The sequence below is a fragment of the Phocoena phocoena genome, chromosome 7 (genome assembly GCF_963924675.1).
Source record: "Phocoena phocoena chromosome 7, mPhoPho1.1, whole genome shotgun sequence".
NCBI lineage: Eukaryota > Metazoa > Chordata > Mammalia > Artiodactyla > Phocoenidae > Phocoena > Phocoena phocoena.
Genome location: NC_089225.1, coordinates 101,910,099 through 101,925,854, shown reverse-complemented (window position 1 = coordinate 101,925,854; position 15,756 = coordinate 101,910,099). Strand labels below are relative to the sequence as shown.

The window sequence follows — 15,756 nt, the reverse complement described above, 5'->3', positions numbered from 1 at the left end:
CCGGTTCCCTCCTAAGTGACTAGTCTCACAGGAGTCAGGGAGTACTAGACTCTTAACTACCAAAGACCTCAAAGTCCTTCCTGAAGCCTTGAATTCTTATTGATAGGATGTGAAAATGCTGTACAGCTGCTTTTTCGAAGAGGTCAGCTCGGTGGAGCTCCCTGCCTGACCTCAGTAATAGAGATATTTTCAGCCCTGCGAGCCGCCTGTGTAAATATAAAAATGTATTAGGCTGCAGAACTGCATGTGTGGGATCAGAACAATCGTGCTCTTGAGAGGAAATCACAGGGGGAACACTGGTGTCACTCACATGGGTTTGGTTAATGAGTTCACACTTTCGATAAATCGTTTTGATTCAGCGGACCGCATGTTTCAGATGAGCCCATTTCATTTCTGGAACTTACGAGCTCTGATCAGTAAAACCCCAGTCCCTTAGTAAGGTGTCTAATAAAGTTTACTTCTGGAAGTTTTAACATTTGAAAACAATCATGTCACTCTTTGTATGACACTCATTTGCCTTATAAAAAAATGTTAGTGTGAAGTCAACTTTTCAGTTGTTTAATGTGAAAAAGAGTGATTTGTTTAAGTGTCTGAGAGGGAAAGGTATATTTATTCAGACCTCTGAAACTAGAATCGAAGAGAATCACTGTAATGAACAGGAAACATGCTCTTGAAATGAGCTGAGCAATGCTCTCTGAGCGAAATGCTCTAATATTCCTGAGTGTGTTCAGTTTCAGTGGATCAAATCTTTCCCATCTCTGCATCCAAGCTATTTGGCAGTGATCAGATGATCAGAGCTCAAGGAAGTGATTGGAGAGTGAGCTCGCTGCAGCTGCAGTGTAGGCTGTTTTCAGGGACAAGGAGCCACTGTTTTCAAACATAGCATCAACATAGAAGTTATTTTGTGGGCTCCAGGATGCAGCGATGGGCTGCACTGCCAGCATTGTTCTGCTTCAGGCTTTTCGTTCTGTGGTCCAGAGGAGCTGTCCACACATTTGTAGACGACGCCAGGAGGAACCATCCCATGAAATTTTGCCTCTGGAAAGTGACGATGAAATGAGTAGACCCAGAACCCTCATCATAATGGTATGGTATCTGTGGTAAAGCAGCCTCCGTTGATTAAACTGTTATTATAGAAATGAGGTTGCCGTTCAAGGTTTGGGTTTTCAGCTTTAGATAAAGAAATGTGTGACCTAGAGTTTACTACTGCACTTCCCTGTTTGGGGAACATCTTTCAAAATTGTTTCATGTATTATTCAGAGAACTGGTTTTCTTTCTCTTAGATCTGTCCTGAAAATGTACAGTTTATTGGTCTATGAGAAACTGTCTTCTGCCTAACATTTTGTATGCTGTTATTAACTTTTGTGCAGAAACAGAAAATTTTGAAGTCTTGTTTAATTAAGTGGATTTTATTTTATAACTCAAATTTGAAAGCAGAGCCCCAGATAGATATTTTTATATCACATGTAACCCATCGAGTTGTGTAAATGTTGGTAGTTAGATCTCTAACTTCAAAGTATTTGAGGCCTTTATTTCCGATGCTGCTATGGAAATGCCTTTCCAAAATGCTTAACTTACACATAAAATCAGAATGAAGTTTTTGAGAATTTTGTGGAATGCATGGTGTTTTAATTAGAAAGCTGTTTCTTGCCACTTGTCAAATTACATTTTTGTCTGTGCTTTAATTATAATAGTGTTACTCCTTCTTTGTGTGTCTGTTTGATCAGCAAGACTAAAGTAGAGGTTAGTCTTTCCTTACTTTAGGTTCAGGGAGAGATTTGCCTAGTCACTGAAATTCAATGTTGGGATGGAAGTAGTGTGCTAAAGTTTCCAAAATTGGGGAGGCGTTGAAGTCTGCGTGGTTTCAGCACAATTGACTTTTTTCTCTTAGATTTCAATGTTCAGATATCAAGGATGCAGTAAATAATGAATGATAAATACCTGTTACACTAAAAGTTTTTAAATGAAAGTCATTTGGCTTGGGCTGTGCCTTTGAGTGACAGAATACTAAGCTATAACATTCTATGCCAATTTCTCCAACAAATCAGTATCTGGTTTTCAAAAGGGCAGGACTGTTCTTCAACTGTTGGGCTATGATGATCTCTAAGATATCATTAGTGGGAATATTTTCATACTTATTTTCCCATAAGTTTTCACAAATTAAATTTAAAAGGATTTGACACATTTGTGCTCCAAGTTTAACTCTTAATAACACATTCTATAGCTATGTGTATTACTCATGCCAGCTCAGTCATTAAAGCAGTCAGTTTTCCTAATTTTACTAATTAGACTATAAAATTTTGCAGCTAGAAATTTGCCCCTAAAACTGTATTTCAAAGTAATTGAGAAATAAAAAATAATAAATTCACTTAATAACAATGCCCTGTTTTTTTCAAAGATCCTTTTAATTCATATGATACCTTTACTGACATTAAATGAGGTGATGATGGATTTATTGATGAGGAAAACAGGTTCAGAAAGATTGAATACCTTGTTTATATCACACAGCTGCTAAACGCCAGAGCCTCAGGTCACACTTAGATCAATTATTCCAAAAGCCAATATACTTTTTCACTCTGTTCATGTCTCTAAGGAAATAATGATAAAACTGAGAAGCGTGAATTTTTATGAGAAGTCTGATGGAAATGTTGGACCACTCAGAGTAAAATATGCTCATAGAAAGTTATCGTGCAACTTGAAAGTTTCCTCTGGGCCACTTGAAGCTTCACACACTCCACAGCTATTTGTTGCCGATGCACTATCGGCCAGCCACTGTTCTAGGTACTTGGAATCCACCAATGAACAAACCCATCAAAGATCCCCGCCCTACGTGGCAAAATTTTACTGTGATTGTATAGTTTGCAGATCTCATTATGGAATTACTATATTAGGGTTGTGACGCTTAGTGTCCTAATTTAAGTCAATGAAACGATTTCCTATTTTCCAAGATGGTGGTTTGAAACCTTGAATGTGTTTCAAAATCACCTAGGAGTTCTTTTTTTTAAATTTTTATTGGGGTATAGTTGATTTACAATGTTGTATTAGTTTCAAGTGTACAGCAAAGTGAATCTGTTATACATATACCTATTTGCACTCTTTTTAAGATTATTTTCCCATATAGGACATTACAGAGTATTGAGTAGAGTTCCCTGTGCTCTACAGTAGGTCCTTATTAGTTATCTATTTTATATATAGTAGTGTCAGTCCCAATCGTCCAGTTTATCCCTCCCCCCCCTTACCCCCTGGTAACCATAAGTTTGTTTTCTACAGATTCTGTAACTCTATTTCTGTTTTGTAGAGAAGTTCATTTGTACCCTTTTTGTAGATTCCACATATAAGCAATATCACATGACATTTGTCTTTGTCTGACTTACTTCACTCCGTATGACAATCTCTAGGTCCATCCAGGACTTCTTATTTATACTAATCCTTGGGCTCCTGGCCCCAATGACTCTGCATAAGAATGTCTGGAGTGGAGCTGAGGAATCTGAACTGTTAGCAAACACCCCCTGAGTGTTTCTGAGAATCTCAGATTCTGAGATTCCGATGGAGGAGCGTGGTGGATGACGCTCTGAGAACCGGCGCTCTGGAAACTGATCATCTAACCCCCCCACCTTGCATCCTCCTTTAACCTGATATGCTAATCGCCTTCTCACTCTGGCTACAAGCTTCTGAGCAAACTGATATTTTATTCTCTTACTTTCCCATCAACCACTAGTCACCAAATTTTGTATTTTGATCGTGTGTGGGTGTGTGTGTCAGAACACAGACTCTAGAGCCAGAGACTCTAGGTTGCAATCCTGAATTCATCCCTTCTGGGCTGTGTGACCTTCTGCATACTTTTTAACTACTCTGTGCTCTTTTCCTCCTCTGTAAGGTGGAGATAATAGTTCCCTCAGCCCAGAGCTGTTGTGAGGGCTTAATGAGGTAAGGATGTTCAGTGCTTGGAATCATGTCTAGATATGTTATTAAGATTATCAATAAGAAGGATCGGGGTCATCCTAACGGAAAAAGTGACATTTGAGGGAAAGACCTGAAGGAGGTGAAGAGTGAGTCGGACCACTTTCTGCAGGGAAATGGCTCGGGCAGAAGGACCAGCCAGGGTGAAAGTCCCTGATACGGGAAGAAGCTTGGGGTGTTTGAGGACCAGTGAAGAAGCCAATGTGGCTGAGTGAGCCAAGGAGAAGGCAGTAGAATGACGTCGTGGAGGGAACAGGGGACAGGTCACGTGAGGCTTGGCAGGCCATCATGAAGACTTGGGCTTTTTCTGAGAGTGAGAAGGGACGCCATTGGAGGGAGCAGGCACAGAAGTTAGGAGCGTGGGCTGTGGAGCCAGAATGTCAAGGTTTGAGTCCTGTGTCTGCCTTTCACTAGCTGTGTGGTCTTGACTTGTCCTAAGTGCGCCTTCATTTCTTCACTGATGAAACGCAGAGAGTCACAGGACCTACCGTGTAGGGCTATTGTGAGAATTCAGTTACTACTTGTAAAGAGCTTAGAACAGTGCCTAGTGGGTAGTAAGTGCTGTGTTAACTATAGGTTTGTTAATTTGGATGGCCTTGAGCAGGGCAGTAACAGGATCTGTGGCTGCCAGGGGTCCAGGGTGGAAGCAGGGAGACCATTAGTCAGGAAGCTATTGCAATGATCGCAGCTAAAGACGCGGATGGTAGTTGCTGAGGTTGTGAGAAGTGGATCGATTCGGATATATTTTAAAAGTAGGACCAGTAGAGTTTGCTTACAAATTGAACACAAAGAGTGAGAGAAAAGGAGGAATGAGGGATGAATGTATGGTATTTTGGTTTTGTTTTTTCTGTTTGTTTATTTTTTGGCCTGCACAACCAGAGGACTGAGTTGCCATTCAGAAGGGGAAGGCTGCAGGGGAAGATTTGGCAAGCTAATCTAAGTTCACTGTGAGACATGTTAAGTTTGAAATGCCTGTGAGGTCTATACATGGAGGTTTCAAATAGGAAATTGGATATATAGCTCAGAGTCCCAAAGAAGAGTCTACAGAGAAGATATAATGCTTGGCACTGTATGAATACCAATTAATGATTGATGAATGAATACATGATCTCTCCTCTAATTTCCTATAACACTTATAGTGTGTCAATCCATTTGTAGTTAATCATATCTTTAGCTATTAAATTGAACTTGTTTATTTACCTTATTATTCATATTTTTTTATCCCACTGGTAGGTGGAAAACCCCATGTAGGTGGGAACTAAGTTGGCTTTAGACCCCAGTGGTGCCCAGCACCATTGCTTTTATAGACTAAAAGTTCAGTATCATCAATGATTTGAAATCTTAAGCAACTGACACCAACTTGAAAAGTTCAACTGTTAAAGCTGCCTTCCTAACTCTTCATCGAAATGTCCAGGAATAAGTTAAGAATGAAGACAGCTACTACAATAAATACAAGGGTTTGAATGTTCTGCAAAAGGCTTTTGCACTCAAGTCATCATTATATCAAAGCATCTCATTGCTGAGTCCAGGTCCTGAGTCTTCATATAGAGATCAGCTTTGGGCTGGCACTGATTGTAGTTTGGCTGCATAGTCCAAAGTGGAGACACTTGGTACACATCAAAATAAATCATTGTAGGCCCTTGGCCTTTGCAAGGGACACATGAATCCTACCATCTGAGACTATTACAATGCCTATTAAAATGTAGCCAAATTTAACTGGGAAAAAATGAGGAAATTCCTTCAAAGCTCTAATTTGTCTCTTCAAATATTTTTGCTCTGATGGGAGAATTAACAGGAACCTTTTCATGAATTAGTTTTTCTTACATCCTTTATAGCATATTTTGTTGAAAGCCTCAGACACTAATTTAATTTATGGAGATCTGCTGTTTTCTGGGGAATGTCTATAATTTCAGATGTAATTTACTAATCACCAACCCTGGAAGTTGGCTTCCATTTTAAGGCCTATTTCCTCTTCCCCTCCCTGCCCCCCCACCCCAAGAGCATTTATATGATGCAGGGTAGAGATAAAATAGAAGGAGTACAAGAAGCAAGTGCTAGGCAGGCTGCTGGTCTCTCTCACTATATGCCCAAATTCCCAAGCACAATTTTAGGATCTTAAAAGTGAAATGCTTTTAAAATCCATGAGCATTTGGGGATGTCTCTGAAATAGTAGAAACCATGAGATTTACAGTTGTGAATGCCAGGGATCTAGTGCAGATAGCATGCGAAATGTGGCTTTGTCTTTAATTTTGGTTGAAGACAGAGGAAAATAAAAAAAAGCCTAACTTGTGGTGAGTCGGGGAGGTGAACTCTCTTCTGTGAGTCAAGGATGTGCCCTTGTAGGATAAACATTTCAGAGCCAGGGAACTTCAGGTGCTGCTGAAGATCTGCATTACAAGTCATCCTTTGGTGGTTGCCAGGTCCAGGGCTCTGATGAACTGTGGTATATGGGTCCAGTCCCGCCCGCAGTCCGTTTTTGTATGCCCTGTGAACTCAGAATGGTTTCCACAACTTTTTTTTTTTTTTTTTTTTTTTGCGGTACGCGGGCCTCTCACTGTTGTGGCCTCTCCCGTTGCGGAGCACAGGCTCCGGACGCGCAGGCCCAGCGGCCATGGCTCACGGGCCCAGCCTCTCTGCGGCATGTGGGATCCTCCCGGACTGGGGCACGAACCCGTGTCCCCTGCATCGGCAGGCGGACTCTCAACCACTGCGCCACCAGGGAAGCCCTCCACAACTTTTAAGTTTTGTAAAACCAAACAAAAAAGGAAGAAAAAGAAGACCACTATACGACAGAGACCATATATGGCCCCCAAACCTAAAATATTTACAATTTGGCCTTTTACAGGAAAAGTTTGCCAACCCCATTCTGGTGAATGATGTGGGCTCAACTAAAATGGAAACTTCTCCTTTTTTTTTTTTTTTTTTTTTAACTTATTTGATTTCTGCAGTGTACTTGGTCTCTGCCTAACTAGGTGTAAAGGAACTTGGGTTTTTCCTGGGCACCTTTTGTTCACCGGAGGGTCTGAGAATGGTCGTGATTCAATGATGAATCTTAGATTTGGAGTCAGAAGGCCCAGTGTCTGAGTCTCAAGCCATCACTTAAAAGCCCATATGACCCAGACATGCTGATTCATTTGTCTGGGTTTGTGAAATGGGGACTACTCTCTATTCTGTCTGTTAGAAGCATCAGAATGTTTGTTTTTATGGAATCACTTTGTAAATTAGTGAGCATTATACAAGGACAAAATCTTGCAGGTAGGGAGCTAACTTTATAGTACCAGAGATGCACTGTAGGTCACTGTCCCAGTGAGAGTTCATTAGCCATTGGGTGGCTCATCAGTGATGTGGGGAGGTAGTTTCCACTAGGGTTTTACTGTATTTGCTCCATGTCTACCCCAAAAGGGTGGTATAGTGAGTGTGGCCAGAAGAGAGGGTCCATGAGTGAACTGTCAAGCTTCTACTTGATTAGCTTTTTTTTTTTGGTACGTGGGCATCTCACTATTGTGGCCTCTCCCGTTGCAGAGCACAGGCTCCGGACGCGCAGGCTCAGTGGCCATGGCTCACAGGCCTAGCGCTCCGCGGCATGTGGGATCTTCCCGGACCAGGGCACGAACCCGTGTCCCCTGCATCGGCAGGCGGACTCTCAACCACTGCGCCACCAGGGAAGCACTTGATTAGCTTTTTGATCTTCAATAAATCTCCACATTTGTGTCCCCTCATGTAGAATAGGCATAATAGTCCTTCCTTCCTGGTCAAGTTCTTTGAGAACCTAAGATAAGGAAGGAAGCTAAATGAAGGACATCAATTATTTATGAAACTAATGATGCCATCTCTTTGGAACACACATTTGTTTACATTTATGTCCTATGAATAAAATCAGGACCAGAGAGAAATATACTATGGGAGCTACTTCAAAGGAAATAAAATAATCTCTCTTCTTACTCTACAATGAATATTCCAATTTAATAAAACTTTATCATCACCAAAGGGATTTTAACATGTTTTGCCCAGTTTCTGCTTTATGCATGTGGAGGAAACAACTTCCATACATTCTCAATCCTGAGTAAATGTTCTTATTTCACTTTAGTGAGTTTGAATTTTGGATATACTAATGTAAGATTCCCCAGAGAAAGGAAGCTTGTGAAATGGAGACTGATTTGAAATGGTTTGCCGTAGATAGATGGGTGTAATGTGGAACGTAAAAGCACAGGGAGTCTTTTGCAGTTATTTACCCTTGGGCACTGAATTTGCACTGAATCTCAAAGCCACAGAAAATGGATAAATGAATCGAATGGCTTCTCCATGGGTATAAGAATTAATTGAATGTGACTGAGGCTTAGTAGTTAGCAACACAAATCTTTGAGGCAGAGCCATACTAGATTCAAATTACATCTGGTATCATCTTGTCCAAATAATCTGGCAACTTTCTAGTTCTCCAAATAACACATATTTAGAAATGATAAGGAACAAAGACAAAATATTCAAAATCTAAAATGTTTAAAATTTAAAACCACCACAGTGATAAAGAAAAGCAGAAAATCAGGTATATGGGAGTAGAAACTTAGACCAAAAATAATTAGCAAATTCAACTATAGATAGATATAAATAGATATTTATATTATTGATAAAAATATATATTATAAGAACATGTAGAAGATTATGCTTTTAGTAGGTATAACTGTTTGAGGGGAGACCATAATGTGAAGATTAAAAAACAATTTATTACAAGTAGAAACACACAGTTATATGGCTAGAAAAAGTCAAGACTCAACAAATAAGTGGTAACAAAAAGTCCCTTAACTTTTTTAAATAATCAAATATAGAAAAACCCTGGTTATGCTTGTTTTGTTTTTGTTTGTGTCTTTGCCTTCTAGAAGAGTAGATTTAAAACTTATCCCCAAGTTGCAGGTTTCAATACGGTGAAATCTTGTGCAAACTGAGTAATATAGTTGAGGATAAAAAGGCATCTTTTGGCAAACCAAATAGAGTATTTTTGTCATGCTTCAACAGATTTCTTCTGGATAGTTCTTTTATTCTCTCATATTTTCTTCTCATGGAGCTGATTTACTCAGGGGCTAAAATCTAGGAGTTTTGAAATTCATTTCCCATAATCTGCTTTATTCTGCTGGAATACATTTTATTCTCTAAGACCATGTCCAACGAATTGAACATGTGTCAAACGAATTTGGATTGTTAATTATCTAAACATCAGAAATTCAGTAGACAACAGAGGGACAACTACACCTTACCTTTGACAGGCACAGATGGCAAAGGCTAGCCACTGCCCTGCTTTCATGGAGCTTACAGTTTGATGGCAGAGACAGAAAGGACTCAAACAAATGTAAAACTGTAATTGTGATAAGTGTTTCAAATGAGAGTTACATTCTACCTTAAGACCATACCCTTTGAGCATCCAACCTCATACACACAATCAAGGAAGGCTCCCTCTAAGGAAGTGACAAGGGAGCTGAAACCTGGAGAGTGAGTAGAGGGAGGAGTGCCATGTGCCAGTCCTAAGTTTTATTTTGTTGCCATGGGTTAAGAACCCTTGGTCCATGGACCTATTCCATCTTCAAAGTCAGCAGTATAGTGTCATCAAACATCTCTCTGACTCTGACCCCTGACTCTCCTACCTCCCTGTTCCACTTACAGAGGACCCTTGTGGATTACACTGGTCCCACTTGGAAAATCCGGGATACTCTCCCCTTTTCTAGGTTGGCTGATTGGCAACCTTAGTTCCATCTGCAGCTTACTTCCCCCTTGCCATGTAAATAACATATTCACAGTTTCTGGGGCTTAGGATATGGACAACTTTGGAGGGCTGTTATCTGTCTACTGAGCTATTTCATGGAGTTATTGTAAAGTTCAATTAGTGAATACAAATAAAGGATCTATTATGTACCTGGAATTTAGAAAGACCTCAATAAGTTTTAGCTATTATGATTGCTTCCATTGTCTTGTTGAAACTAAGAGAGGTTCACAAATTTAATATACTTTAAAGAGTTATTTTAGGAAAAGAATTGAACTGCTAAAAGGAAACTTAATTTGTGCTTCACAGAATGTGGAGAAATGGAAATTCAAGATTAGCGTATTTACACGGGCACTGCAACCCGTACTGAATAGATTATTCAGAGAACACCTGCGTTTATTAGAGATTCTCTTCTATGTTGTCCATCAGTTGCCACTTTTCTGAAATTTAACTCTTAGTTTCTTTTTGTTTTCCCTTTATCATTTACAAAAGAATACTTCATCTTTCCAGGTCTCCAAATTATGCCAAAGTTAGAAATAAGGAACAAAGAAAAAACATACAAAATCTTAAAAAGAAATGTTTAGAATTTAAAACTTCCACAATAATAAAATAGAAAATCAGGTGAGAGAGAGAAGAAAAAAGATAATACATTTTAAGTTCAGTAAGGACAATTGAAGTTATTAACTTAGCGATGAAGAATGGACTGCATCTTATCATTTTAAAGCTATTTCAGTGTTTCCTGATGTGAGCAGATTATTTTTTTATTACAGGTCTATAACCGTTAAGAAACTTAAGAATGCAAAACTATGGAATCTAGGTTCTTCAACAAATTGGTACTCAGTAAAATGTTTGATGAATGAATGAATGAATGTAAGCCATATATTACAGGTCATGAAAGTTATAAAAGTAGGAATCTGTGAGGTGAAAACAAAATATGGGTTCATTTGGTAAATTATCAGCATCCCTGCCATCCATTGGTCCCTGTGCTGTCAGTGGCCTTCTTGGCTCTCGTGCACTTTATGAGAACAGATTGAACATCCCACAGAATATCTCCAAATTCTGTTTCGTGAGTCAGAGGAAGTAAGGCTGGAAATCGCGTCCACAGAAGAACGGCTCTCGATTGAGCACGTCCAGCTATTTGTCAAGCACTTTGCTAAGAACTTTGCAGTTATCTTTTCTTATTGCCACAACAACTACTGGAGGAAATTATTTTTATTCCCATATCATTAAGGAAGAACTTAAAGCATATAGAGCAGCTCTGCCCAACTGAAATACAGCAAGCCACATAATTTAAAATTTTCTAGGAGCCATATTTTAAGAAGTAAAAAAAAAAAAGATGAAATTAATAGTATATTTTATTTAACCCAGTATATCCAAACTCTTATTTTTTTGCGGTACGCGGGCCTGTCACTGCTGTGGCCTCTCCCACTGTGGGGCACAGGCTCAGGACGCGCAGGCTCAGCGGCCATGGCTCACGGACCCAGCCGCTCCGCGGCACGTGGGATCTTCCCGGACCGGGGCACGAACCCACGTCCCCCGCATCGACAGGCGGACTCTCAACCATTGCGCCACCAGGGAAGCTCCAAACTCTTATCATTTTGGCATATAATCAATATACAAATTTTAATGAGATAGTTTACCTTCTTGTTTTTATCCCAAGTTTTCAAAATCCAGTGTGTATTTATACTTACCACACATTCCAATTGGAATATTCAATATTTATCACAAATACTTGTGCACTATTTAGATTTCATAAAATTTACATTTGAAAGTGTAAATTCACGTAGCCAAGTTGTTTCAAAACTAGTTAAAGGGCTTCCCTGGTGGCGCAGTGGTTGAGAGTCCGCCTGCCGATGCAGGGGACGCGGGTTCGTGCCCCGGTCTGGGAGGATCCCGCGTGCCGCGGAGCGGCTGGGCCCGTGGGCCATGGCCGCTGAGCCTGTGCGTCCGGAGCCTGTGCTCCGTAAGTGGGAGAGGCCACAACAGTGAGAGGCCTGTGTACCGCAAAAAAAAAAAAAAAAAAAAAAAAAAAACTAGTTAAAGTTTTCCACTAACTGGCTACAGTACCAGTTTTTAAAGTTAAACCAAAATTAATTAAGATGAACTCAAATTAAACATTCAGTGCCTCATTCACACTAGCCACATTTCAATAGCCACATATGGCTAGTGGCTGCTGCAGTGGACAGTGCGGGTATACCTAGTGGTTACCGAACTTGGCCAGGGTCACGCATCTGGTAGGGACCTGGACTGGCATTTGAACCCGGAGCGGTTGCTTGTAGTCACGGTGCCACACTGCCTCTCCCTTGCCACACCAGGGAGTGGTGAGAAGCATGAAGCTCGGCCCGCCTTTACCAGTGCGTTCTCTGTTGCTTTCCCATGGACGTTTGTTTCTCTGAATTAAATAAAACGAAATAACAAAAAATAGGGCATTTAATTTCTTTAAAGTGTATAGGGAGGGCTTCCCTGGTGGCGCAGTGGTTGAGAATCTGCCTGCCAATGCAGGGACCACGGGTTCAAGCCCCGGTCCGGGAAGATCCCACATGCCGCGGAGCAACTGGGCCCGTGAGCCACAACTACTGAGCCTGCGCGCCTGGAGCCTGTGCTCCACAACAAGAGAGGCCGCGATAGTGAGAGGCCCGCGCACCGCGATGAAGAGTGGTCCCCGCTCGCCGCAACTAGAGAAAGCCCTCGCACAGAAACGGAGACCCAACACAGCCAAAAATAAATTAAAAAAAAAAAACAGTGTATAGGGAGGGGGCAGGGGAGACTAGAATATCTATTAATAGGAAGATTGGGGGTGAAGTAAAAATTTGTCATTTTTCACCTGTCTCTAGAAAATTTTTCCAAGGTACGTAAATATTGTTATCAGATTGGCAAATGAGTCAAAATAAATTTAAAAATTAATTAGTTAATTAATTAAAAATGAAAAAGCTACCCAGGCTAGAGATGAAGTCAGGGGCAACCGCAGTGTGGCCCTTATCAAACCTGTAACTGCCACCTTCCCTGTGACCCAGAAACACCACTTCCCCCTTCCATTCCACCCTCCTCCCTCACTCCACCCTCCTCCCTTCTCTGGCTCTTATGCAGCCACACCCACCCCACCGATTCACCCCCTTTCTCTCCACCCCTGCAGCCTGAGTGGGCCCACTTTCCCCACTGCACCCTCCTGCCTTCTGTCTCTGTTAACTCAGGGACTAAGGTCTCTGCCATGGCATTCTTCTGCTGTGTCCAGCGTGGCAAGATGCTTGGTACTTTTCTTAAAAATTCAGAGTTTTCCATGTAGATTATATAAAATAATAACATGTTATGAATTGGGGATCATAGAATTCAGCTGCCTCATTTGAAAAGTGAAACCCAGAGCCAGAAAGACAAATTGACATATCTGTAGCTTTCATAAGAGTTGGTGGCAGAACAATGACCTTTGCCCAGGTCTCAAAATGATGAGACCCTCGCTCTTTTAAACTACATACTCTTCCTTTCTCAATCCAGAGATAATGGGCCAGAGTAGGTGCACAGTTTTAGTTCAACCACATAAATGCTAACTGCAAAATAGTAATAACATCAGTAGCATAGTAAATTATATCCAGTCTCTGATTATTTTAGAAGAATAAGTTGATATAGGGATGGAAAACAATTTTGTCATTCAATAGATAAGGGACTCTTACACCAAACTATTCTCTTGACTTTTCTTTAAGGATTAAACACAAAGAAAATGAGTTCCAGTTACTGTGTAGAATAAACCAGTAAGATGAGCAGATGCTGCAGAGATACAGCATCTTTTCGTCTTATGGTGTTCGGTCTCAGGGGTCCCACAGCAGGGAGAGCAAAGAAAAAATAAAAGGCAAATCACTCTCTTGTAATCTCTTCAGATTGAATAGTTTACAGAGTTCCACTTGGAGAAGTGTGTCTCTCCTACCTTGCCGAACTCTGAATCCCAAAATGCTGTGCTGTACCAGAAAGAATTATATAATGACAAAACATGGGATTTGATGCCAGACTTGTGCCCTTTGAAAAGTATCAGACTATGGGAGAATTCTTTGCATTCTTTAAATCTCAGTATCCCAATTTGCGGCGCAGTAATGATTCTTCATAGTGCTGTTGACTACCTGAATGAAAATTGAGGAAAAGCACTTAGCACAGTGCTTTTATTCCCTGTTCCTGAAGAGAGTGTGCCTCTTTTTCATCTGCGAAATGAGGAAAATATCTCCTGCCCACCTGCGTCATAATTGATGTAATGACTTCTGTAAGTTAAACATACACTGTTTACGATATTGTGTTAATTCCAAAGGAGACATTTTGGTATGCCTGACTGTTCATTTTTCCACCAGATAAGGCAACTAGAATGTTAAGAGACTTAGCAAGTAAACAAGAGTTATTCAAAAAGGGGACTCAGTGAAAAAGCCAGTGAACCAAATGACATTCCCCAAATGAAAGCCATCGGAGGAATTAAGTGGACCAAAAGCTAGAGATCAGGATCAAGGACAAAGAGATGTAGGCAGGGAAGAGGCTCACTGAGCAGGGAGCGAAATGCCTTTTCCTCTCTCAAATCAAAGTGGCCTTGAGGATGTTAAAGGGTCCTTTTGTAAGGTTTGCTTAAAACCAGTCTGTTCGGGCTTCCCTGGTGGCGCAGTGGTTGAGAGTCCGCCTGCCGATGCAAGGGATACGGGTTCGTGCCCCGGTCCGGGAAGATCCCACAATGCCGCGGAGCGGCTGGGCCCGTGAGCCATGGCCGCTCAGCCTGTGTGTCCGGAGCCTGTGCTCCGCAACGGGAGGGGCCGCAGCAGTGAGAGGCCCGCGTACCGCAAAAAAAAAACTAACTAAAAAGCCAGTCTGCTTTTGTACCACTCTAAAATAATGGAACATTTCAGTGTCATTCCTCCATCCTAGCTTTTTTTTTCTCTTAAAGATATCTGTTCTTTCATAAAGCTGCCATATTTCATCCCATTTTTGCCCATGCTGTTGAAAAAGAATACTGATGGGTTTTCAGTTAAAGATTGTGTGTATCCATGCCGTTCCTTTAGCTCTGAAAGTTGAGTGGAGCATGGCAGATCTGTAACTGATGGAACTGGCATAGAATCACATCTTCTGATAGCCATTAGAGGCTTTCGTTTTGACTGACAGGCAAATGAACCAATGAACATTTCTAGAAATGTCTCCATGAACAGCCATGTAGTATTCATTTGCAAAGATATGGGGAATAAAGAGTTTGATCGCAAATACATCTTTTTTTGCACAGCTAAAACAAAAAGAAATTATGAACCATACCTGAGTTTACCACAAAGCAGTAAGCACCATTGGAATCACTTAAGTTTTCCTTCGGAAGCTTTTTAGATCTGTTATCAGAGAAAGTGTATTTATTTCACTACAGGTGTGGTTAAGGTCATTAAGGATCTTCAAAACTTTAGATTACTTACGTAACGATGGAGATTGAAAAAAGAAACAGGATTGTGGGGTTCTAGTATCACTAAGTAAATTTTAAAGTATTGGAAGAAGCCTGTTGCCTCATTTTGGGAGGACTGCTACTTCGACAAACAGATGCACGTAGTGAAAACTCCCTTGGCAAAAGCAGAGAGCCCAGTCTCAAGCTGAGACCACAGAGAAGTAAAGAAATCGTGGCTGAACAGCTTTGCCTGACGTTTTGCAGTGGACACTGTGCTTCTCTGAAGGTGTTACTGCCTGGACTTGGCAAACCCTACTTTCATTTTACCCTCCCAACCTTCTGCCCCTATTTGGTTGAAGTTTGTACGGGTAGATCTGTGTGCTTGTGTGTGTCTGTGGCTCTGTTTGTTTTGCAGTCAAAGAAACTTTCCAACCTTGTGTTGTCTTTGAGCATTCAGCCTCATTATATCCATATATGCACAGTTAATTTACAGGTCTGCACCCATGTAGCTATACAGACTGATACGGATTCAACTGTGGTAGTACATCCATTAGCCTGATACACAGAGTTTTAAATGGAGCCTGGTGTGTGTGGAAAATGTAATCTACTACCTTATTTAGCCACTTAGGACTGAATCAGTTATTTCAGAACGTTGTGAGGATAAAGC

The 15,756-nt window shown here is 40.9% G+C and overlaps 1 protein-coding gene across 1 annotated transcript in view; it reads left to right on the top strand.

The window, feature by feature from the left end:
• Nucleotides 1–911: 911 nt before the first annotated feature.
• DOCK10 (dedicator of cytokinesis 10) overlaps nucleotides 912–15,756 on the top strand; it is a 209,768-nt gene continuing 194,923 nt past the window's right edge. The window contains exon 1 of the mRNA XM_065880263.1: nucleotides 912–1,086. Coding sequence (XP_065736335.1) covers nucleotides 925–1,086 — 162 coding nt within the window. The 5' untranslated portion in view covers nucleotides 912–924. The remainder of the gene's footprint in view (nucleotides 1,087–15,756) is intronic.